This window comes from Geotrypetes seraphini, chromosome 3, assembly GCF_902459505.1.
Source record: "Geotrypetes seraphini chromosome 3, aGeoSer1.1, whole genome shotgun sequence".
Classification (NCBI taxonomy): domain Eukaryota; kingdom Metazoa; phylum Chordata; class Amphibia; order Gymnophiona; family Dermophiidae; genus Geotrypetes; species Geotrypetes seraphini.
In genome coordinates, this window is record NC_047086.1 from 188714075 (window position 1) to 188740419 (window position 26345).

General features: G+C 44.0%; 1 protein-coding gene across 2 annotated transcripts in view; it reads right to left on the bottom strand.

The window, feature by feature from the left end:
- Positions 1-4154: 4154 nt before the first annotated feature.
- NFE2 (nuclear factor, erythroid 2) overlaps positions 4155-26345 on the bottom strand; it is a 119765-nt gene continuing 97574 nt past the window's right edge. For both annotated transcript variants that reach the window (XM_033939197.1, XM_033939198.1), the window contains 2 exons: positions 23419-23618; positions 4155-6177 (listed from right to left, as the gene is read on the bottom strand). In XM_033939197.1, coding sequence (XP_033795088.1) covers positions 4975-6177; positions 23419-23547 — 1332 coding nt within the window. In that variant the 5' untranslated portion in view covers positions 23548-23618 and the 3' untranslated portion in view covers positions 4155-4974. The remainder of the gene's footprint in view (positions 6178-23418; positions 23619-26345) is intronic.

Sequence of the window (26345 nt, forward strand, 5' to 3'; positions counted from 1 at the left end):
TTCATATTACAGTCAGTTCTCGTTTATACAATCTATAGATTTTTACTGACTATTGTTGAAATATTGTCCCTGTGTTTGGTTCAAACAAAGATGGATGTAGGGCAGAAAGTGAAGGAGAGAAAACCAGCAAATTATAAGAAGGCCCTGGAAAAAGAGTTAAGAGCACAGACAGAAGGATGCACAACTAGAGACTGGGAAAATATGAGTAGAAAAGTAAAATCAACAGACAACAACAGATGTAAATTCTGAAAACTGACACATTTCAATCACTAAATTGAAAAAAAAAAAAAAAAATCACTTTTCATACTGTTGTTGTCTGGTGATTTTATTTTTCTGCTCATCTTTTCCCAGTCTGGTTGCATTTCCTTCTGTTTGTGCTCTAAACTCTGTTTCCAGGACCTTCTTATCTTTTCCTGTTTTTCTCTCCTTCACTTTCTGCCCTACATCCATCTGTACTGAAATTAACAACCCCACATAGATCCTGAATCACATTTGTTTGAACGGCATAGTTCTTATATCAAGTAATAATTATTTTATGTGCTCATAGAATGCTAGTTCACAAGGCGCCAAGCAATAAAAAGAAAAAAAATCTTCTACCAGTGGTGCAAAATAGTGATCTAATCATGGCACATACTATTGCCGAAAGGTGCTTTGAAATACTGTCTACTAGTATAATACTTAAATATCCTCCAAAAAATATGTGAAACACACAAAAAAACCTAAAAAAGGCTAAATCATAAGTAGAAAGGGATTCTAATCAGAGCTCAAGGAGAGTGTTTTTGAAAGGGTCTCAAGCGCTCACGGCTAAGAGCTCGATATGTCTTACAAGCTAATAACCTTCGGGTGAGCTATCATCGATCTTTTATTCACTACTCCAATTTTATGCTCTGTAATATCAGAAACCCTCTATAGATAGTTTTAGTATTCAGAAAAATTTTTTTTAATATACTTTATATTTATTTAAATGTAATACTTCTATGAAATTCTAAAATAGAACTGTCGGGATTTAACTTCACTTAGCTATAATAGCAAGATATCAAAGTGACCTGTCGGAGTTAATAACTTCCATATATAGGTCTTAAATTACTTAACTTCAATAGCAAGATGTCATAATGGCTACGGAAGATCTCCGTTTCGCTCTTGTTAACTCAAACAGAGCTTCATCAGGAAAAAGCCGACATTCATACTATTTGTATCGGCTCTGGTTCTAACAAAGGGAGCCGTTTAGGAGACACAGCCCAATTCAGACTTGTCTGGAGACGTCTGGAGATGGCTGAAATGGAAGACCTATATATGGAGACGTCTCCAGACAAGTCTGAATTGGGCTGTGTCTCCTAAACGGCTCCCTTTGTTAGAACCAGAGCCGATACAAATAGTATGAATGTCGGCTTTTTCCTGATGAAGCTCTGTTTGAGTTAACAAGAGCGAAACGGAGATCTTCCGTAGCCATTATGACATCTTGCTATTGAAGTTAAGTAATTTAAGACCTATATATGGAAGTTATTAACTCCGACAGGTCACTTTGATATCTTGCTATTATAGCTAAGTGAAGTTAAATCCCGACAGTTCTATTTTAGAATTTCATAGAAGTATTACATTTAAATAAATATAAAGTATATTAAAAAATTTTTTCTGAATACTAAAACTATCTATAGAGGGTTTCTGATATTACAGAGCATAAAATTGGAGTAGTGAATAAAAGATCGATGATAGCTCACCCGAAGGTTATTAGCTTGTAAGACATATCGAGCTCTTAGCCGTGAGCGCTTGAGACCCTTTCAAAAACACTCTCCTTGAGCTCTGATTAGAATCCCTTTCTACTTATGATTTAGCCTTTTTTAGGTTTTTTACTAGTATAATACATCAACCAATAGCAAAAGGCACTTAGCTTGGAGAAGTAACCCTAGCTTTGACACGGCTTTGAATCGGGAAGTGGACTGGTGTACTTTTCTGTGCGGTGCAAATCATTTGCATAAAACCTGACAGATCAATCACTCAGTGAGTGATTGACACATGTGCAGAGCCCTAACAGCAGTGACAGGGGAAGCAGCCTCCTGTCACTGCTGTTAGGGCTTTTTTTTAATGGTATAGGTCTTGTGCGTGTGTTACACACGTACAATCTGCCTCATTATAATAAAAGAAAAAAAGCCCTCCCATGATGATGGCCCTCCCCAATGACCCTCCCTCCCGAACCGGCACCACAACCCCACATGGCAGCACAAATGGCAGGAGGGATGCATATTCCCTCCTGTGTAGCCAAATATCCCCCGGGTCATGACCCCACCTGGTCCTGGACTCCCATGCCACCGAGCCCCGCAACTATTCCCTCCCCTCCCCAAAAAAGGCAGGAGGGGTGCCTATTCCCTCCTGCCACTGGATGCTCCCCCATACCTTTGCTGGATGTTGGGAGCTGAAGGGAAGCACATATGTCTGCTCCAAGCCCCACCCATGGAAAATGATGGACCTTCCCCTCCCTGATGTATCATGTGATGCACAGAGAGGGCCTTAGGCTCTTCCCTCTGTATCCCATGTGATGCACAGGGAGGGGCCTAAGGCCTGATATCTGAGCAAATCAGGACCTTAGGCCCCCCTCCCCATGCATTAAATGGGATATGGAGGGAGGAGCCTAAGGCCCTGATTGGCTCAGATGTCAGACCTTAGGTCCCAACTGTGCATCACATGGGATACAGAGGAAGGAGCTTAAGGCCATGATTGGCTCAGATGTCTAAGGCCCTTGCCCTGGGCAGGAGGGAGTGAGCATCCTTCCTTTCAATTTTCTCTTGTGGGGGGTAGTGGGGACAGCATGGCAGGAGAGAGTGGGCATCCCTTCTGCCAATTTTCTCTCTTGGTGGGGGGTATTCCCGGTACCATGTTCGTCATTGGGGAGGGCCATCATTGGTGGTGGTGGTGGTGGACTTATTTTTCTTTTTTTTTATGGGACAGATATTTTGCAGTTTTTTTTCCCCAATAGCTAAAACCCCTAGGTTTTTTTGTATTTTTTTTTAATGCATAGCAATGCGATGTTAGTGCATCAATCACTTGGCTACTTTGCATGGCTGGATCGAAAAATGGGCGATTGAGGTGAAAACACGCGATGAGCCATTTTGTGCATCGGGTCAGTAAAAGCGATCGTCGATAAAGCTGTGAAAACAGGCTTAGCGATGATCGCTGATTTTAGTGCATCTAGCCCTTAGACTGGAATTACAGACTGAATGCCCACCTTTGTTAAATTATCGGTTAATTGTTTGAGATTTACTTTTTTTTTTTTTTTTAAATACTGAAGGTCATAAAAGTTAATGCAAGCTCTGTTTTATTTCAGTATTGTTTAAAACAGTCTTAAGCTTCATATGTACAACCATGTTACATGAAAATGGTTACAGTGGCCCTAGCAACCAAAATGTATGTAAGGAGCAAATGGCTGGATTTGTATCTGTTATACTTCCTTTCAGCATTTCCATTGGTGACAGCTGGAAAAAGAATCAGAAGTCTCAATACTCTCATCATATATTTAGTCATTCTCAAGGCAGGATCTATTTGATTCTCATGAAAGACTGAAGAAGCAAATGTCTACCCTGAAAATAGTATCATGTGTCAAGAGATTTAGTTCATGCTATGTAAATTTTAACATTCCTGCCAGGGTGCGCTGTTTTGGTTTTATCTGTGAAAAGTGCCGATTACTGTCACTTTGTTTGCATGTTTCAGAGCCTCTCTCTTCCTGGAAGGAGATGGCTGAAATTTTGTAGAGGACTTGTTTCCTGAGGGTTCAGTTCTACCAAATTTCATGCAAATCTGCCAAGACCCCTCTAATAAAAGTTCTGAGTAGCATTTAGTAGCATGGCACATAGGCAGTGAAATGCTGCTTTGTTTGGGGGAGCCCAGAAACTCCGCCCTAGTGGAGTTTAAAATATTCAGCAGCTGCCACGCAGCATCCACGAGCAGGTCTGTCCCCGGAAGTAGAATGAAGGCCTGCTTTTGACATTGCACGGCGTCTGCCCAAAGATTTAAAGCATAACACCGGGAGAAGGGAGGGCCAAAACCAGTGACCCAAAATTTGGGGTGAGGCCTTGGTCCCTGTGGCCTCCCTTGCTCCAATGCCTATGGCATGGTAGGAGCACAGGGAAACCCAGAAAGTGAAACAGAATAAAACTACAAAATGTGCCTTATTTGTTTTATTTTCAGGATCTAGTACTAGGAATACCTTAAAATCTTTGGTGTAGTGGTATCCCCAAAGGGAAATACAAAAATCAATTACAAAATTAATGAAATGAGGCAGGACTTTAAGACAAGAAAATAGCTGAGATGAGAAACTAACAGATATGTACTGTGGAGAGGTCAGAGATACTGTTTGATCCTTTAACCTTTGAAGAAATTCATGAACCTATTCTTGGCCAGATTAATCTTGAGTTCCTGGCTATTTAAAATACACTGGAAAGGTCCCTGTGATGATAAAGTCACTATATTAAAGCAAACAAAAATGTAAACAGTCTTGCATGTGAGGATTTTGTGACTTCTGACTTGTCTCTAAGTAAACCAATCATGCTCCCTTATTGGCATATAAAATTTGGAACTCAAAATGTCCTTCTGTATCCAATGCTTTATCAAGAGAATTGTCATTGTCTGACAACATTAGCTAGATGCTGGAGGTAAATAGCTCATGGAAGAAACATCTCTAACTTTCCATTTATTTTTGTTGGTGTGGCAGCTGGGGCAGGAGCCATTGAGATTATAGGTAGCTGGAAGGTCTCTTTCAAATTGCATAAATGTGGTAAGGTGTTAGAGATTTTCAGTAAGCATAGTCAGTGGGGAAAGGCACAGTTCATCAGGATTAGATAATATTTCCATTAACCAAACTGTTCGAGGCATAATTGCAATGTAACAAATAATATATCTTTCACAACACAAAAGAGAGGTTATCAGTCAGTTGCAGCAGTCAGGTATGATATGGAGGGCTCTTGTGCATGGAGGATATTGTGTTTAGCAACAATCTGAATTATCAACAGGAGCATGTGGCCATTCTGTACCATTTTCCCTTTTCAGAGGGACTAGAAAGATGCTACCGTCTACTGTCTGCTGGAGTGAAAACTCTTCAGAAGAGTAAGGGTGCCCCTCTTTGTCCTTCAGCATCCTGAAGACATCCCGATAGAGGTCATTGAGTTTCTGGTTCATCTGACATATAGTTTTCTCAAAACTACATCTGTCTAGGAGGAGTTTCTCCCTCTCATCCCTCAGCTTGTTCAGATCCTTCTCCAGGTAAAGGATTGTTTCCAGCTTCCTCTTTCGGCAGTTCTGGGCAGCCACCTTATTTTTGCCCCTTCTGCGGATATCTCTGATAAGTGCCAACTGGGCTTCATTCAGCTGGAATTTGGACAGTAATTCATTGAAGTCATCTACTGGTAGGTTAACTATATTTTCAGTAGCAAAGGGGATTTTCATAGCAACAGCTCGCCGTTCATCTCTGTTGCAGGTCATCTCAATTCTGCTGTATTGTTTAGCCTTCCCGACAGGAATATTCCTTGCGCAAGCATGAGAATTTAAGGCTTGAGAAGTTTCTGGAGGCAGCATGGAATAGTTTTGGGTTATAGGCATTTCTTGTAAGGATGGCAACATATGATAATGCTGTTGAGCTGGATGGTAATCCATTGGATACAGCTCACTATATTCTGCACACAGTCTTCCATGGTCTATACTTTCCATTTCCATGGACTCCGCATCGCTGTAGTTGAGTGATAAACCAGAATCTGACTCCAGGTCCTCTTGGGTTTTACATGCTTGGCTACCCATCAGGCTGTCGGCTGCTATTCCAATATCCATTAAGTTCAGCTGATCCACCATGGGATCATTCAGCAGTCCAGACATAGATCCATTTTTAGTGCCCATCTGATTCATACTTGTGGGTCCCATTTGATTAAGTGGAGAAGAAATCAACATACATGTGTAAGTAGCCGATCCATAATTGGGGTCCATAGGGGGAATGGCAGCGGCACTTATCCGCTGGCACTCTGGTGGCACTACTTCTGGGTGGTGTCTGTTGAATATAGACAGATTCTGGCTGCAGCTCGGCAGGGTCCCATCCAGAGTGGTCTGGCTCAGCCCATAGCTTGACCCTGGAACCATGTGGGACATGTTGCAGTAGACAGCAGCAGTATCATAACTATTTTCATTCTGCATATCAAGACCCTGAAAAAAAATGAGTACCTGTGTTAATATAATTGCAATTCAGATACATCCACATATATTATATGTGCGTGCATGTGTGATCTATCTATCATCTAAAATAAACTACATAAATAAGACCAACAATTAAAACATTACTTTCTCTATAAACCTAAAACCAAAAAGTTCTTCTGTAATCATGCTAAGAGCCTATTGTAAGACAACCATCATCAAATGTCAGAAAACAATTGCATAAAAACGTGAGTTTTCAAAAACTTCTTAAATTGGAATGAAGTTGGGTAAAAACACTTATTATGTAACAATGGACTGGCAATTCAGAAAGCTCTTGTTTTAGGTTCCATATAATTTAGATTGCTCAACTCTCCCACTGAAAGTTGCTTAATGTTCTCAGATCTCAGCTGCTGTGATATAACTGCTCTATCTGTGATAAGTACCAAGGTATTGTCTGATATAAAATTTGATAAATCAAAGTTAATACTTTATATTGTATTTTAATATACCCAGTGGTGTAGTAAGGGGGCGGGGCCATGTTTGTGGGGGCGTCGGCACCCCTCCTCCCCTTGCCACCCCTTCCCCAGTACCTCTAGCTGTTCACTGCCGCGAGCAACAACTTCAACATGCTTCTCACGACCGCATCATCTCTCCCGCTGACGTCACGTCTGGGTGCTGCGCATAGGCAGTGGCATCAGAGGGAGAGCCGACGGGGTTGCAAGGAGCATGTTGAAGTTTTTGCTGCTCGTGGCGGAAAGGGGATGCACGTGGCCAGAGGGATCGGGGAAGAAGCAAGGTGCGGAGACGAGAGCGGGGGAGGGACGCCACCACCCTGGGCGTCTCTCACCTTTGCTACGCCACTAAATATACCGCTGGCAACCAATGTAGTTGCCTAAACAGTAGCATCATATGCTCACACCCATGATCATTCATGCCACCAAGTTTTGAATTACTTGTAAGGCCTGACAACATGACTTAGCTACCCTTAAATATAATACATTACAATAATCCAGCCTGGTCAATATCAAACTTTGCACCACCATTCAAAAATTATAGGCAATCAACAAGAGCTTCAATTTAGTAATGTACATATATGTATTTACCTTAAAACAGTGTCCTGCAAACTTTTTTACTCAGCGGCATAGTAAACTCCAGACCGTGGCTGGAGGGCAGGCAGAAATGCGTGGACATCGACGTGATGACATCATGCAAATGCCTGACATCACGCTGACATCTGCACATGCACGAAGGCCAGTGGAGGGTGCTGGAGCAGGAGCGGCATGGAGAAGAGGAGAGGCACCGGCAAGAAAAAGCGCGGGTGCCGTCTGACTGCCTACAGGATGTGCCTCTCACCATGAGCAGTCAGCCAACGCCAGCACCTCTCCTCCTCGCTGGTGTCTCACAGCACACCTGGAATCTTACTGCGGCACGCTCGCGGTACCCAGTTTGCGATACTCTGCCTTAAAGCAACAGCTACTGTAAAATTAACCTCATTTAAGTATGAATTAATTGACTGAGATGCTAAGAACTGACATTCTATAGCTTATCCATCAACTGATGCTACAGATGTCTAACCGTAAAGATCAACTCATTTAGCTGGAATGCTCCCTTCACCCTACCCGCTTCAAAGCAGAAATTGTAAAATGGGTAAATGCTGGATGCAATTGTGAGTGACTAAGAAAGAAAAAAGCAATAATTATCCCAGGACAAGCAGGCAGCATATTCTTAACACATGGGTGACGTCACCGACGGAGCCCTCGGTACGGACCTTTTTAACTAGAAGTTTCTAGTTGGCCGCACCGCGCGTGCGCGAGTGCCTTCCCGCCCGACGGAGGAGTGCGTGGTCCCCAGTTTCTTCGTTTCCGCGGAGCGAAGAAGACGCGTGTATTTTTTCAACGGCCGTTGAAATCACTTTTTGCCTTCCCGCTCGCGCTTTTGTTCTAAATTTTTCTCCCTCTACCTTCGGGTTTCCTTTTTATTTGAATTGCAAAAAAAAAAAAAAAAAAAAACTTTGATTTTTTCCTTTTTCTTTCGTTTTTGCCCCGGCGGGGCCTGTTGCCATTATACAGGCCTCGGACTTCGATTTTGCGGAGGCTATCTTCCCCTTCATGCCCCCGCAGGTCGGTTTTAAGAAGTGCCAGCGGTGTGCACGCCCGATCTCCGTATCTGACCCACACAATTGGTGTTTGCAGTGCCTGGGTCCGGAGCATCGGGCGGACTCCTGCACCCGCTGTGCCACTTTGCAAAAACGAACTCTTAAAAACCGAAGAATCCAGCAAACCCTTCTCTTCGGCACCGAGTCGGCGATGGATTCCTCACCTTCAACGGCGGTACCGCAAAAATCGGCACCGTCAAGCTCGACACCGACCGACCCCGCATCGGCGCCACTGGCGCCAGGTAAGCCGGCTAAGAAGCCTTCCTCTTCCCTCGAGCGCCCTCCTGCTACGGTGGCGACACCGTCCCTACCGGCATCGCACCGGTCCCGTAAACGCTCCGCCCCGATATCGGTGAGTGCCTCGTCATCGGCCTCCTCATCGCCGGGGCGTGGAGCGGCATCCAAGGAACCGAAGAAAAAGAAAGCGGTTCCGATGCCACCCCTAGATGACCGTATCTCGGCCATTCTACAAACTCAGCTTCAGGAGCAGTTGAAGAAACAACTTGAACAACTGCTACCCTCTATCCTGGCACCGCTCCTTCCGGTACCAGACCGGCCCGAGCCCCGCACCGAGCCCCCGGTGTCCACTCCTTCGGTACCGGTAAACACCTCTATGCCGATCCTTTCGGCTCAACAACTTCATGATGATCCAGTGGTTCATTCTCAACCCACAGTGGATCCTCCTCGGCACCAGGCGGTACGGCACTCTTCTCGGGACCGAGAACGACGCCGATCGTCCTCCCCCGGTACCGTTTCGGTGCGCTCTGGTAAATCTTTGTCCAAGACTCGCCACACCGCACCCTCCACCCCGGTGTCCCGACATGCACCAGAGGTCAGGGACCCTGATTTATGGGAGGAGACTCCCCTCGGTACCGAGGAGGATCCCTCCTCATCTGATGAGGAACCATCGGCACCTGATGCCTCCTCTAAACCTGAACAGTCCTCTTTTTCTAAATTCCTGAGGGAAATGTCTGCTGCTCTGTCCCTTCCCCTGGAATCTGACTCCAAAAAGTCCCAAGCCTTTTTAGAAGCCTTAGACTTTGAGCAACCTCCTAAGGAGTTCCTCAAGCTTCCCGTGCATGACATCCTACGGGAGACATTCTACAAAAACTTGGAAAATCCCCTCACGGTACCGGGAGCTCCCCGTAAACTGGACAACCTTTACCGTGTCATCCCTATTCCTGGATTCGACAAATCTCAATTGCCCCATGAGTCCCTTCTGGTGGAATCCACCTTAAAAAAGACTCAGGGCTCCAGTGTCTATGCCTCTACCCCTCCTGGCAGAGAAGGTAAGACCATGGACAAGTTTGGCAAGAGACTTTACCAAAATGCCATGCTTGCCAACAGGGCAAACAACTATTCCTTCCATTTTTCCTTCTATCTCAAACACTTGGTCCAACAGCTGTCTGCCCTCCAGAAGTACCTACCTGAGCGCAAGGTTCCGCTATTCCAACAGCACATCTCTGGCCTTCTCCAAATGCGCAAGTATATGGTCCGCTCGATATACGACTCCTTCGAGCTCACCTCTCGGGCCTCTGCCATGGCTGTAGCCATGCGTCGCTTGGCCTGGCTCAGAGTCTCCGACCTGGACATCAACCACCAGGACCGTCTGGCCAACGCCCCCTGTCTCGGGGATGAGCTTTTTGGAGAGTCACTGGATTCCACCACCCAGAAACTCTCTGCCCATGAGACCAGGTGGGACACCCTGATCAAGCCGAAAAAGAAGGCACCGCCTACCCGACCTTATCGGCCACAAACATCTTATCAACGGAGGTTCTCAGCCAGGCCACTCATTCCGCCTCCCCAGCAATCTAGGCGGCCCCGTCAACAGCAACATCACGCTCAGGCTCGATCTCAGGCCTCTCAACCCTCTAAGCCTCCTCAGCCTACTAAACAAACTCAGCCCTTTTGACTCTTCTCTCCAGGGCATAGCCAGTCTTCCACCCTTGCTACCTCTTCCACAACCCATCGGAGGTCGTCTCACCATTTTCTCCAGCCGTTGGGAAATCATTACATCGGACCAGTGGGTCCTCAACATCATCCGCCACGGCTACTCTCTCAACTTCCAGACTCTACCTCCGGACAACCTTCCCGTAGAGTCTGCTTCAAACTCATCTCAAACCCCCCTCCTCCTGAGGGAGGTTCAATCCCTCCTCCTTCTCAATGCCATCGAAGAAGTACCTCCAGATCAAAGGGGGCAGGGATTCTACTCCCGCTACTTCCTGGTACCCAAAAAGACGGGAGACCTCCGTCCCATTCTCGATCTCAGGGACCTCAACAAGTGTCTAGTCAAGGAGAAGTTCAGAATGCTCTCCCTTGCCACGCTTTACCCTCTTCTTTCTCAACACGACTGGCTATGTTCCCTGGACCTCAAAGAGGCCTACACTCACATCTCCATCAATCAGAATTCTCGCCGCTACCTACGGTTCCAGGTACTGCACCACCACTATCAGTACAAGGTGCTACCGTTCGGCCTAGCTTCCTCACCCAGGGTCTTCACCAAGTGCCTTATAGTGGTAGCGGCCTTCCTCAGGTCTCACAACCTCCAGGTGTTCCCCTACTTGGACGATTGGTTGGTGAAAGCACCTTCATCCAACTCGTGCTACAAGCCACTCATCACACCATCTCTCTCCTCCACCTCCTGGGGTTTGAGATCAACTACCCCAAGTCGCACTTGCTTCCCACCCAGCGACTTCAATTCATTGGAGCAGTTCTGGACACCACGCTAATGAGGGCCTTTCTCCCCTCCGATCGCCAGCGGACCCTGCTCCATCTCTGCCGTCAGGTACTCATGCACCCCTCCATCCCTGCCCGACAGATGATGGTCCTACTGGGTCACATGGCCTCGACGGTGCATGTCCTTCCTCTGGCACGTCTCCACCTTCGTACGCCTCAGTGGACTCTCGCCAACCAATGGTCACAGACTACAGATCTTCTTTCTCATCCCATCTCTGTGACATCATCTCTTCAGCAATCTCTCCAATGGTGGTTGAACTCCTCAAATCTTTCCAGGGGTCTACTTTTTCATCTGCCCCCCCTCTCTATGATCATCACCACAGATGCGTCCCCCTACGCGTGGGGAGCTCACCTAGGAGATCTACGCACCCAGGGACTTTGGACCCCACAGGAGCGTCGTCATCACATCAATTTCCTGGAACTCAGGGCCATGTTCTATGCCCTCAAGGCTTTCCAACATCTCCTCTGCCCTCAAGTCCTCCTCCTGTGCACAGACAATCAAGTCGCCATGTACTACATAAACAAGCAAGGCGGCACCGGATCTCGCCCCCTTTGTTTGGAGGCTCTGCGCATCTGGACCTGGGCCACGGACCGCAATCTCTTTCTCAGGGCGGTCTATATCCAGGGCGAACAGAACTCTCTGGCCGACAATCTCAGTCGCATCCTTCAACCCCACGAGTGGACGTTGGACCCTCCGACTCTGCTCTCCATCTTTGCTCGATGGGGCACTCCGCAGGTGGACCTCTTTGCAGCACCTCACAATCATCAGCTGCCCCAATTCTGCTCCAGACTCTTCTCTCCTCACCGTCTGGCCCCGGATGCATTCCTGCTCGATTGGAGGGATCGGTTCCTGTATGCCTTCCCTCCACTTCCTCTGATGTTGCGGACCTTGTCCAAACTCCGCAAAGACCACGCCACCATGATTCTTATCGCACCTCGGTGGCCTCGCCAACACTGGTTCTCACTCCTGCTCCAGCTCAGCTCCAGGGAACCCATTCTACTTCCTGTGTTTCCTACTCTACTTACGCAACAGCATCAGTCTCTGCTACATCCCAATCTGTCTTCGCTCCACCTGACAGCTTGGTTTCTCTCGGGCTGACCTCTCCGGAGAATCTATCTCAACCGGTCCGCCTCATTTTGGACGCTTCCAGGAAACCGGCCACTCTCCAATGTTACCATCAGAAGTGGACCAGATTTTCCTCCTGGTGTCTCCGGCATCATCAAGAACCCACCTCCTTAGCGGTGGAAACTGTCTTGGAATATTTGCTCTCACTGTCCAACGCTGGCCTCAAAACTACCTCCATCAGAGTCCACCTCAGTGCCATCACTGCGTTTCATGAGCCTATTCTCGGAAAACCCCTCACGGCTCATCCTCTGGTTTCCAGATTCATGAGAGGACTCTTCAACATCAAACCGCCTCTCAAGCCTCCTCCTGTCGTCTGGGACCTGAATGTGGTTCTCTCAGCTCTCATGAAACCTCCGTTTGAGCCTCTTGCCACAACTTCTCTCAGGCTTCTTACCTGGAAGGTGCTTTTCCTAATTGCCATCACCTCTGCCAGGAGGGTTAGCGAACTGCATGCACTGGTTGCCGACCCACCTTTCACTGTTTTTCACCATGACAAGGTTGTTCTGCGTACCCACCCTAAATTCCTTCCCAAGGTGGTCTCAGCTTTTCACCTCAACCAGTCCATTGTGCTGCCCGTCTTCTTCCCTAAGCCTCACTCGCATCCTGGGGAACAGGCGTTGCACACGCTGGATTGTAAGCGTGCCCTTGCTTACTATCTTGATCGTACCAGAGCTCACCGAACAGCCCCTCAGCTCTTTTTGTCTTTCGACCCCAACCGTTTGGGTCGTCCTGTCTCCAAACGGACACTTTCAAATTGGCTTGCTGCCTGTATTGCTTTCTGCTACGCTCGGGCCGGTCTCTCACTGGAAGGAACTGTCACGGCCCACAGAGTCCGAGCTATGGCTGCTTCTGTGGCTTTCCTCCGCTCCACGCCCATCGAGGAAATCTGCAAGGCGGCCACTTGGTCCTCAGTTCACACGTTCACTACTCACTACTGTCTGGATGCGTTCTCCAGACGGGATGGACACTTCGGCCAATCTGTGTTACAAAATTTATTTTCCTAATGGCCAACCATCCCACCTCCCTCTTTGTTAGCTTGGAGGTCACCCATGTGTTAAGAATATGCTGCCTGCTTGTCCTGGGATAAAGCACAGTTACTTACCGTAACAGGTGTTATCCAGGGACAGCAGGCAGATATTCTTACGTCCCACCCACCTCCCCGGGTTGGCTTCTTAGCTGGCTTATCCTAACTGGGGACCACGCACTCCTCCGTCGGGCGGGAAGGCACTCGCGCACGCGCGGTGCGGCCAACTAGAAACTTCTAGTTAAAAAGGTCCGTACCGAGGGCTCCGTCGGTGACGTCACCCATGTGTTAAGAATATCTGCCTGCTGTCCCTGGATAACACCTGTTACGGTAAGTAACTGTGCTATATATTTATCAAGTACAGGGCATTTCAGAAAACTTATTTTTTAATAAAGCACAACAGAATTTTACATTATTTAACATAACAGCATAACAAAACAAATTCACTTATATACCATAGGAATCTCAGCTCAACGTGGTTAACTACAATCAAGAGACTATACAAGCACAGTGTATTATAATCAAATTCAGAAGAATTTGTCAAATAAGTAAGTCTATAGCAGAGGGATAAATATATTGCTACGCACCAGAATGTTTTGTCTACAATTTCCTTGTAAATGTGTGCTAGTAGTTCAAAATGTTCAATATTTCTTCTTTGAACTTTCAAAGCTTAGAATTGTTTGGACGGCCACCGATTGCGTTTCTAGGATAGGACATGGACGGCTTTTGATGTATAAATAATGGTCACCTAACCTGTGTTATGATTTTGGGGACCTTCCTCAAATAAAAAAAAAAATTTTCATTTCATATTTAATCCCTTTGTCTTTCCACTCCTGAAAATCTCTCCTTGGTCTCTCATGTCTTTTTGGCCTCTATTTTTTTGTATTTCTAGTTTGTTTGTTGGGGCTTTCCCATTTATTTGTAATTTAATTTATTTCTTGGCAAGTTTAGCCTTGACTGTATTCAAAAATTGATAAAAAGTAAAATCAAAAGTCTTTATATAGCTGCTTCTTCTGTATTAGATATAAGGCCCCTTTTATCAAACTGTGAGGTTTTTAGTGCGAGCCGGCGTGGTAAATACTCCGACGCTCACGGAATTCCTATGAGCGTTGGAGCACTTCCTTAACTGGCCCGCACTAAAAACCTCTAGCACAGCTTGATAAAAGGGGGGATGGATAGGTTTTCTATTTTATCTGTTGTAGGTAGTCTCATTTTCTCTGTTGATTTTAAATACAGTCAAACCTTGGTTTGCGAGCATAATTCGTTCCAGAAGCATGCTTGTAATCCAAAGCACTCGTATATCAAAGTAAATTTCCCCATAGGAAATAATGGAAACTCAGACGATTCGTTCCACAACCCAAAAAATAGTATATGTACTTGTATTGCAAGACTTCGCTCATTTAGAACAGTTACTACACTCCCGCAGCATCAGAGAGAGAAGAACCATCGGCTCAGCTGTGATGTGTGTATACTGTTGTTTGTACTTGTATTGCAAGACATCGCTTGTATATCAAGTTAAAATTTAATAAAATGTTTTGCTTGTCTTGCAAAACACTTGCAAACTGAGTTACTTGCAATCCAAGGTTTTACTGTACATATATTGCTGATAGCTCTATATTTTGCACAGTGTAAGAGGAAATGAATTTCTATTTCTATTTTTTCAGCGTTGTACTGCATGAAGAGTCAGATTTCTTGGGATTTCCATTTCACTGAATGCACGTTTCTATTTTCTGTTTCTGTTTTATAATCACTTGTTCTATATTATATAAGCAAGAGCCAACAACTTTGGGTACCTCTTAGTTTGTGAGCCCACCTGAGCGGGGATAATAATATCTTAATTCTAATTTGCCCCCTCTTTTACTAAGGTGCGATAACTGATTAGCACACGGTAAACACTAACGTGTCCATGGACTAACATGCACACGTTAGAGTTTAGCACAGGCTAATTTGGATTATCACACATTAGTAAAAGAGGGCCTTGGCTTCGATTGGATTTGGAAAGGTGAATAATTAAATCTACAGTCTATATCCAGCTCCTGACACATGTGCCACACGGTCACAACTGAACACCCTGCTTTCAGTATATCATTTCATATTAAGTGCCAGAAACTGTGATCATTTTCAAAATTTGCAGGTTGAGCACAGTAATCTTGCTAAGATAAGTGCCTGATATTACTAAGTCATATTTTTTGAACAGTATTAACATCACTAAGCTGGTTTTTTTTATGCTCACATGTTATTAATTGAGAGATTTTGAGAATCAATCACATAAGAATTATACATAAAAAAATTTATTCATATAAAAATTATAAAATATATTTTAATGATTTACACAGGGGTTTTTGACCTGTGATGAAAACCAACCCCAATTGGTTATGATCTTTTTGATTGTATTCCAGGGGTTTTTTGAGGTCTTGTCTCCCCTGTTTCAAATGCACATTATATGCAATATTTAGTGCTCCACACTGTTTGTCAATCTTATTAAAGAAATGACAATTTTGCATGAGGTAAAACTTTATAGTTTATAAATCTTTCCTTTTGGCTAAGTCTTAATAATAATATTGTAATTTATAGCTAAAGATTCATATATGATCAAGAAAATGTTTTATTTTACTTTTGTGATTATGATAAACATACCGAGGGCCTCATAATAGTACCTGATGGGCTGCGAGTTTGAGACCACTGGTTTAGATAGTGCCACTTTTTTAATTCTCTAAAATTGCTTTTCTGATATATGTTTTTGCTGCTGTCTCTTTCTCTTATATCCTACAAAGAAGTATTCTAATTACTAGGTCCCCAGGTCATTTCTTAGTGTGAGTTAATGGAAGTTGACATAGGCTACCTTTTTATCAAGCAGTGTTGGGATTTTTTTTATTGCAAGTTGCTGCAGTAAAAGCTCTGATGCTCTTCAGAACTCTATGAGTGTCGGAGTTTTTACCACAGCGGCCTGCGATAAAAAACTCTTACACAGCGTGATAAAAGGAGGCCTTAATTTGGTAAATGCATGTTATTTAGTTCCAGAGTAATATGAACCAGTGCTTGAGTTTGAGATGGTCTTCAGCAGCTTAAAATGTATTTGATGGCTGCCCAGAAGGGTATTGGGATTTTCCTTTGATGGGGAAGTCTTAGGAGGTGGTCCCAGAGCAGTAGCTTACCAAGGGGGTCCGCCCCGGATGCAAGCCCCAAGGGGGAGCACAGCTGGCTACCCTCCAGTGTTCTCCCTAGGGCAGTGGTCAGGCTCGTGAGCCGCATGCGGCTCTTTAACCACTTGAGCGCAGCTCGCAGCTCGTCTACAGGAGGGGTGCCCAACCTGCTTCCCTTCTCACTGCCCTCCCCCAAGGCACCGCCGCCTTGAGGAACAGGCCGTATCTCCCTGCTTCTCTTCCAATCACTGCCTGGCTGGCCCGGAACGTCCTCTCCGACGTTAGAATTGACGTTGGGTGGCGAGATTTGGTCGGCCCCACGGGGAAGAGAAGCAGGGAGAACTCGGCGCTGGTCTGTTTCCGCTGGAGGCAGTGGCATCCTATTCCCCGGCGGCCGTAGCAAGCAGCATGTTTCCCAATGGCGGTGGCATGGGGGAGGGCAGGAAGAAAGAAAGAAAGAAAAAAAAGGGGGGGGAGGACAGGGAGCCAGAAAGAAAGAAAGGGGGCAGGGTGAAACAAAGAAAGAAAGAAAGAAATGGGGCATGGAGAGAGAAAGACCGACATAGAGAAAGAAAGGGGGCATGGAGAGAGAAAGAAAGAAGGGGCAGGATGAAACAAAGAAAGAAATAGGGCAAGGAGAGAGAGAGAAAGACAGACATAGAGAAAGAAAGGGGGCATGGAGAGAGAAAGAAAGAAGGGGGCAGGGTGAAACAAAGAAAGAAAGAAAGAAATGGAGCACAGAGAGAGACAGAGAAAGGGGGCATGGAGATAGAAAGAAAGAAGGGGGCGGGGTGAAATAAAGAAAAAGTTTGGGGAGGGATTGAGGTCTGGAGGAGAGGAAGCATACAGGAGGCTGAAAGAAGGGAAGAAATATTGGATGCACAGTCAGAAGAATAAAGTGCAACCAGAGACTGATGAAATTACCAAAGGTAGGAAAAATGATTTTATTTTCAATTTAGTGATCAAAATGTGTCCGTTTTGAGAATTTATATATGCTATATATATTTGCACTATGGCCCCCTTTTACTAAACCGCAATAGTGGTTTTTAGCTCAGGGAGCTTATGAGCATCAAGAGCAGCATGGGGCATTCAGCGCAGCTCCCTGCGCTAAAAACCGCTATCGCGGTTTAGTAAAAAGGGAGGGGGTATATTTGTCTATTTTTGTATAGTTGTTACTGAGGTAACATTGCATAAAGTCATCTGCCTTGACCTCTTTGAAAACCCGCGGAATATAAATGATAATTAACATTTTCTCTGCGTACAGTGTGCTTTGTTTTTTTAAAAATTTTATTGTTGATAGATCATTTTGACTTAGCCACAAAGGTAAGAGGGAGGGAGGGAGGGGAGCTGCTGAAAGACATCTAGTAATCCTTGCAGGCTTGACTGTGCAGGGAATTATTTTTGTAAAATCATGTTTTGTTGTGTGACTGGCATTATTGCGACTTTAATTTCTATGAATGAATAGAATGAAAATGATATAAAATTACTTGCTTGTTTTTATGTGCATGCGCTGAAGGAAAGTGGAGAGAGAGTGGGCTGAGGACGCTGAAGGGAAATGGGGAAGAGAGTGGGGCGAAGGAACACCAGGGAAGGGAGTGGAAAGAGATGCCAAGACCATGGGAGGAAAGGAAAGGAGCTACCAGACCATGGAGCTGGGGGGGGGGGGAGAGATGTCAGGGGGGAGGGGGAGGAGGCAGATGCCAGACCAGGTGGAAGGAAGGAGAAAAAGGAAGGAGAAGAGATGCTAGATAATGGAGTGGGAGGGGGAAACGGAAGGAGAGGAGAGAGTTTCCAGGGCATGGGTGGAAGGAAGGGAAACTAAAGGAGACAAAATGCCAGACCAGAGGGAAAGAAAGGAGAGGAGGTGCCAGAGAAAGAGATAGGAGGGATATGCCAGGGCATGGGGAAGAGAAGGGAAGGAGATAGAGATGCTAGAGTATAGGGAAGGGGGTGAAGCCAAAATGAATCATGTACAAAGGAGAGAAAGGGCACAGGATATACAGTGTATTGAAAGGACATAGAAAGAGGGAAGATGCCATATGGAACAGAGAGAGGGTGGACAGTGGATGCAAGGGGCAGAGAGAGGGTGGTCAGTAGATGGAAGGGGTAGAGAGAGAGAGGACACAAGCTGGGTGGAAGGGGCATAGAGAGGGCAGATGTTGCATGGAAGGGAGAGAGGACAAACGCTGTATAGAAAGAAGAGAGCAAAGAGAAGTTGATTAAAGCAGAAAAGACAAAAGATAGAAATAATTTTTTGTTGCTTTACTTAGAATCAAGTAGTATTGTAACTGTATTGATAAAATTTTATAAATAGGAAATGGAAATAAGGCAATGTTTTGTACTAAACCCTCTTTTCCTCAGGTCAGGACAGGATACCATAACAGTACTGTTCTGAAGAAAGATTTGGCCTCTGAAAGCTAATTGAAAAATGGAATAGTCCAATAAAATGATATTTTCTTATTTCTCATTATTTGTTTTATTTGTTAATTTGAAAAGTGGTGATTGTTTTGTATCAGTTTTTTTACAAATTTATATCTACTGTCTATATTTTGCACAGTATTAGAGGACATGTGTTACTGTTTTTGGGGTGTTGCATTGTATGCAGAGTCTGGTTTCTTGGCGGTTCAGTTTAACTTTTGTCTACATATTTCTATTTTTAGTTTGTGATTATTCCCATATTGGGTGAGGTGTATCTATGTTCTGTATGTATGAAAAGAACATAGTTTTCAGTTGGCATTGACTGCAGGATCAATTGACTGTGCGGGATCTGGCTTGTTTAGTTTTACAATGTATATGTTGGTGTTCTAGTGCTCACTGCAGTGTTTAAGATGCTGCCTTTTCCTAGGTACACTCTTGTTGTGTGATATGTGGATTGTTACTAAAAATCATATTTTTCATATAGATGGGGGGGGGGGTATGTGTCAAAAAATGATGGGCCCCGGGTGTCACATATGCTAGGTATTAGCTATAAAAACACAGATATATTGAAAACCAATGTATGTAAATCAACACTTTCAATTGGTGACTACTATATTTGTAGGACAAGATAGTAATGAAGTTTTGCAGAGAAATATATATGTGAGACTAGTATCAACTCTAAATATGCTCAAAAAGAAGGAGAAAAGCCTCAGAAAGAGGTCCTCCCACCGCCACAAAGGTGGATATCAAGGTGGTTAGACGGTAACCTCACAGGCAAAACCTTCATTGATGTGAGTAATTTGAGCAAAAAACTTGTGCTTCACATATATAAATTAATAGATAGAGGAAAAACCACTTATCTTAAACTGATCGGCACACCGATCAGTGTGTGGTGTGCCGATCAGTTTAAGATAAGTGGTTTTTCCTCTATCTATTAATTTATATATGTGAAGCACAAGTTTTTTGCTCAAATTACTCACATCAATGAAGGTTTTGCCTGTGAGGTTACCGTCTAACCACCTTGATATCCACCTTTGTGGCGGTGGGAGGACCTCTTTCTGAGGCTTTTCTCCTTCTTTTTGAGCATATTTAGAGTTGATACTAGTCTCACATATATATTTCTCTGCAAAACTTCATTACTATCTTGTCCTACAAATATAGTAGTCACCAATTGAAAGTGTTGATTTACATATGCTAAGTATGCCACTGCCCCAGAGTTGAGAGCAGAAAAGCTCCTGCTATGTTATTGCCTGGATGAATGAGATAGGGGTAGGCAATTCTGGTCCTTGAGAGCCACAGGCAGGTCAGGTTTTCAGGATATTAACAATAAATATGCATGAGATAGATTTGCATCTCAAGGAGGTGGTACATGCAAATCCATCTCATGCATATTCATTGTGGATATCCTGAAAACCTGACCTGCCTTTTGCTCTTGAGGACCGGAACTGTCTACCCCTGGTCTAGTAGATTGAAATAGTATCTTTAACTCTACCTAGAGTCTGCTGTAACTGTGAAACAGCAGGCTGGAAAAAGCCCTCCCCCAAAGCAAACAGGTGAGAACAAATGGGCTGATTCTTTACTTCTAACAGATGCCCTTTTATATGGATCAGAATCAGTGAAAATTCCGCCCACCTTTCTGTCTCTCCTCCCTCCGTTCCACTGCCCTTTCCTTCCAAAGCTACACCAGAAAACAAGGACCACATTGTAAGCTGGATTCATCTCAGAATAGGAGACCATGTCAGCTGACTACAAGAGAAAATTGGCATATCTTCAAAAATCATTGAGTAGAAACTGCTTTTGTCTGCTTGTAGGTGAGCCTTGCTGATGCATTTCAAGACTGCTTAGGCCAGTAGTTGGAATCAAGTTGTTAACACTCATTTATAGCCTATACCCAAGGTGAGGCCTAGTGGTAGAGCTGCTGTCTCAACACCCTGAGGTTGTAGGATCAATTTCCAGCATTGTTCCTTGTGACCCTGGGCAAGTCACTTAAGGGCAAATTCTATAAGTAGCGCCCAAAGGTTAGGCACCTAATTAGGCACTGTTCAGCGTGATTCAAGTAAAATTGGGTGCTCTTTAATGAATCACGCTGAGCGGAACCTATTTTGGAGGTGCCCATGAAATAAGCCAGCTCTAGGCACAACTAAAAGGTTGGCGCCTAGCTGAGTGCTTAAGCACGCTTAAGAGCAGCGATTCTGCAACAAGGCCCTAACATGTAGGCACACCCACGCCTAACGTGCATAGGGCCTACTTTTTTGAAGGCCACCTAAATTTTTAGAGGCGCCTTGTTGCAGAATCGCTCATTCTTGATAGGCGCCTAAGTTTCAATTATTGCTGATTAAAAAGCTTAATTGAGCTTGTTACTCGATTAAGATAGACTCCTATCTAGATGGGCGCCTCCGAAATAGGTGCCTAACAGGTGCCGGTTACAGAATTTGGGCCTTAATCCTCCATTGCCCGAGAATAAGTACCCCTTATATATGTAAACTGCTTTGAATGTGTAACCACAAAGGCAATATACAAGTCTCATACCCTTTCCCTATTAGTTTCTAAGATAGCTATACCAATGTATTTTAATCCCGCCCTCTAATAGCCCCTGCTATTCTACCAATGAGACCAGTCTCTGGTTTCCTGCAGAAGATTTTTCAGTGGCACATCTTTATAAATTTGTGTATATTTGCATATTACAATAGAATAACTTATGTTCTTATATTTTAATTTTTAACCATAAAAATAGTCATTTTATGATATTGCTTATGGGTCCCATTAATTTATTTTTTTGAGGGTAAGGGATCTTAGTTATTGTTGCTGGGAAGTACGGACAGAAATAGTCAATAGGGGAAGGGATCAGAGGATTTCTGAAGAAGGAAATGAAGATATCTCAGGTAGGCAGGTAAGAGGGCTAGCAGACTGAAGTAGAAATGAAAGTTTAGGGGGAATCAGAAAGCAGAGACAGGAAAGGATTTAAGGGGGAATTATAGAGGGGTGAGATCAGAAAGAAGGGATCCTGGACTGGGGAGGAGATCTGGGATTGGGAGAATGAGGAATGATCCCCCATCCCACAGACCCTCTGATCCTCTCAATCAATCACCAGGCTGTGGCGTAGCTAGGGAAGTTGGTGCCCAGGGTGGTGGCACTCAACATTGCTGTGTCATGGCACCCTCTGCTCTTTCCCGCCCCTCACCGCTTGAGCGCCTCCCCCGCCCCCATGTACTCACTCATTTGTGGGTTTCGCATGCATGGTATGTGCGCACATCAACAGTAGCATGTTAATTTGTAGGTATATGCACACTTTTTAAATTTTTAGGCTCTCATATGAACTGAATGCATGTTCAGAAATGCATGTCTTTACAATACACCTCTATTCTGCTTTGCAGGATTATTTTCTCTCTTCAGGAATGGAGATAATAAACATTTAGCCAGTGAACTGAGTAGATTTGGGAGTTCTAGAGTCTCTCAAACTTTCTGGCCAGCGGCACATTATATCCAGTGCCCTGACTGGAACGCACACAGACGTCATCACGTCGACATCTGCGCATGCTCGGAGGCCCATCTGGCCATGACCTGCTTCAGCGAAGGGATCTGGGAGGTGCAGGGAGAGGAAGAGAGACGCTGGCCAGGAGGAGAGTCATCCGCGCTGGCTGACTGCCTTACAGGATGTGCCTCATGCTGCGAGAGGCACGTCCTGTAGGCAGTCAGCCGGTGTGGACGACTCTCCTCCTCGCCAGTGTGTTGCAGCACATCTGAAATCTCAGGATGCACACTGGTGTGCCACGGCACACAGCTTGCGATACACTGTTCTAGAGAAAAGAAAAATAATTTATACATAGAAGCATGATGACAGATAAAGGCCCATCCATAGTAACTATTATCTCTTTCTCTCCCCGAGAGATCCCACATGCCTATCCCAGGCCCTCTTGAATTCAGACACAGTCTCTGTCTCCACCACTTCTTCCAGGAGACTATTCCATGCTTTTACCACCCTTTCTGTAAAAAAAAGCATTTCCTTAGATTATTCGAGCCTATCACTTCTTAACTTCATCCTATGCCCTCTCATTGCAGAGTTTCCTTTCAAATTAAAGAGACTCAATTCATGCGCATTTACATTACATAGGTATTTAAACGGCTCTATCATATCGCTCCCTCTCCTGCCTTTCTTCCAAAGTATACAGATTGAGATCTTTAAGTCTATCCCCATACACCTTATGATGAAGACCACACACCATTTTAGCAGCCTTCCTCTGCACTGACTCCATCCTTTTTTATATCTTTTTGAAGGTTCTGTCTCCAAAATTGTACACAATATTCTAAATGAGGTCTCACCAAAGTCTTATACAGTGGCATCAATACCTCATTTTTTCTACTGTCAACACCTCTCCCTATGCAGCCAGGCATCCTTCTAGCTTTCGCCTTAAGATCACCTTAAGATCATCACATCCAATCACACCCAAGTCCCGCTCCTCTCTTGTGCACATAAGTTCTTCACCCCCTAAACTGTTCCGTTCCCTTGGGATTTTGCAGCCCACATGTATGACCTTGCATTTCTTAGCATTAAACTGTAGCTGCCAAATTTCAGACCATTCTTCAAGCTTCACAGTGATTAGTGGTCGAGAGACACCATAGCTATTTTTTTTTTAAGAGATGTGCGACTAACCTGCAACTCCGAAATGGACATGATCTCCTGCCAGGCCAGTTCCATTTCTCGTGTGGGGCCTGATTCTCCCACTGGTTGAGGCAGGAGCATTGTTCGAGTTCTGCCTTGTTGAGGGGGGCAAGGAGGCATGTCTCAGACTTGTGACCGCCCAAGGCCTAGTCAAGGAGTATCTCGCCACACTCTTCTGAGGTACTCTGATCCTGTAGCAAAGGGGGTGAAGGGAGGGGGGGAAACACAGAGCAAATAAGAAAGAACCTGAAAGAAGTTACAAACATAAAGTGACAGGAGACTATAAAGCAAAATAAACATACAAAACTAATTGAATAAAGCAGTAACTAAAAGACTTTAAAAACAACATTTCCAAAAATGATCCCTCAACCTGCCTTTTAGGACTTTTACTTTGGTCTTATTCTTTTTTTGTTTTGTTTTCTTTTACTATTTTCTTTCTTATTACCTAGATAAAAGATAATTGAGGATTGGCTCAATAGCATCCTTCAAATACATGAAGTAAAATTAGAATGAGGAGAGAGAGGAAGTGTACTCCAGCTCCTCTGAAAAAAAAGTGAAACGTAATGGGGTACAATAACAGCAGAAAGATTTAGGACAATATTCTTTTTTGTAAGGCCTGAGAGGGAACCAGTGGCAGCTCCCATTGACTTTAAGTGTGGTTACCTGACTCTTCTCCCAGTATACATGTCAAGACCTCCAGGTCTCTACCAGGTAAAGGAGTTGACATTGAACTTTCCAGATTTGGGAGGATTTCTCTACTAGTGAAGTAATGGTAAGAAAAGTCCTTACGAAAAAATAAGGAATATAAGAATCTATAAATATTACAGCCAAAGGAAAATATCTTTATCTTTGGCTGTCTAAGCCACTGTACCCCAGTGTTATTGTCTTTTTTGTTTTTTTGAGTGAAGAGTAAGAAGCTACAGGGAAGGGTCTCAGAAGCAGGAAGAAAAAGGGGGGTTTTCTGATCCTACAAGAGCAAAGGAATCAGGAAACGCTACAAGCTGAGTGCAGCAGAGTCAAAGTTCCAGAGTAATATGAACCAGTGCTTGAGTTTGAGATGGTCTTCAGCAGATTAAAATGTATTTGATGGCTGCCCAGCAGGATATTGAGATTTTCCTTTGATGGGGAAGTCTCAGGAGGTGGCCCCAGAGTTGAGAGCAGAAAAGCCTTACTTATAGGTGGTGGCAAAGGAATTGCAGCCTTAATATTGTATTCACTAAAATTCTTTATTCAATTTTACCTGTTGTACTATTTAAAGACTTTCAAGGAGCTTTTATTGGTTCAGAACAAAACCTGGGCTAGGCTATGTGTTTTTACAAGTAGAGGGCAAGAGAAGTGAGTGATAACAAGGGCCAATGGCCTCCCAGCTCATGCTGGTCCTTCCCATTTAGGCTTACCATATTTAAGGATTGGAAAACCTGGATAACAGGTGAAAGAGACTGGTGGAAGCTGAGACTGGCTGGAATGGAGTTGGGTGAGTGTATCTGTTGAGGGAAGATAGTTGCAGGGCATAAGAAGAAAATAGGATGGAGATGGCAGTAATGAGAAGGAGAGAAGAGTGTAAAAGAGAGAGAGAAAATGTAGGGAGGTCTTCTAGTTTTTTGTCTGGAAGATGACAGAAGGTATTGTAGGATAGTTAGGATTCCAGTTGGATGAAAGTGTTTTCAGGAGTACCCTAGGGCTCCTCTTTGTCTGTTGCCTTGTTTAGAGTGACTCTTGCCTCTTTTCTTAGACAGATTGGATATCAATTCTGGTTTTCTGCAGATGAAATCCACAGCTGTTTATCTTTAAAGAGCTGGTAGGAAGTGACCATAATTGTGTTGCCATGTTGATGTGTGTGTGGTTAAAACAGAATGATTTAGGAATGAATATCCAGGAAACAGAGTTTTCGGGACTGTGTCCTACTAGGTTTGAGGGGTAGTTGTTGAGGTTGAGATTCTCATTTCAGAGACTGATTAGTAGATGTACATTTGAACAGTGTGACACAGGTTAAATCAATTGTGGCTGACCGGTTTTCAGGTTTCAACTGTTGTATAAATTACATGGAGGTGGAGGCATTCTCGGTTGTAATAATCTGTATTTGGGTCTTTTAAAATATATACATTTTTTCCCCTCCAATTGGTTCAAAATCCAATGGTAAGACTTGTGATTAGATGTCTGTTGAAGGATTAGATATCTTTTTCTTTTAGTTAAAATATTTTTATTAATTTTATAAGATAAATGAACAAAATGTACAAATATGAAATAAAACATGAAACAAACCAACTGTACAAATCATGAATATTATATATATAAAATGTATATGGCAAATGAATTTGGCGAGACCAGCACACATATTATTGGCAGATGGTATACATGCAAGCATACTAGTATGTAAGAGAACTTCCAATGGGCATCACATATTAATTAAGTTAAGAGGAGGTGATCAATATAATCTTTATGCAATATATTCTGAAACACTTTGTCAACGGTTCAAAACACAATAAGATTGAACAGGGCTCCAGATTTTAATTGAATGAGCTAGTGGAACGATGTTGTTCTGCAATTACACTTTCAAATTTGGTAGTAATACATACTGTGTTCCACCATACCATGAATTCTACCTTGGATAGATTCTTCCAGCAATGCAAAATATTTTTGATAGCCAAAAAGAGTAGGATATTAAGCAAGCGAGCGTTGGGCTCTGAAAGGGGTTGTGTGAGACCCTGTTGTCCTAAAACAATAATTTTGAGATTTAGCGGTTCTTGGATCTTTAATATAGAGGAAATGGTATTCCAAACCCTCTCCCAGTATAACGTGAGCTGAGAGCTTTGAAATATCATGTGAGGATTAGATGTTTTTTGAAGGAACATCCCCATTCCTGTTAGGCTTTATTTAAAGTAATTGAATTGGTTGCCGGTGGCCAAATGTATTGAGTT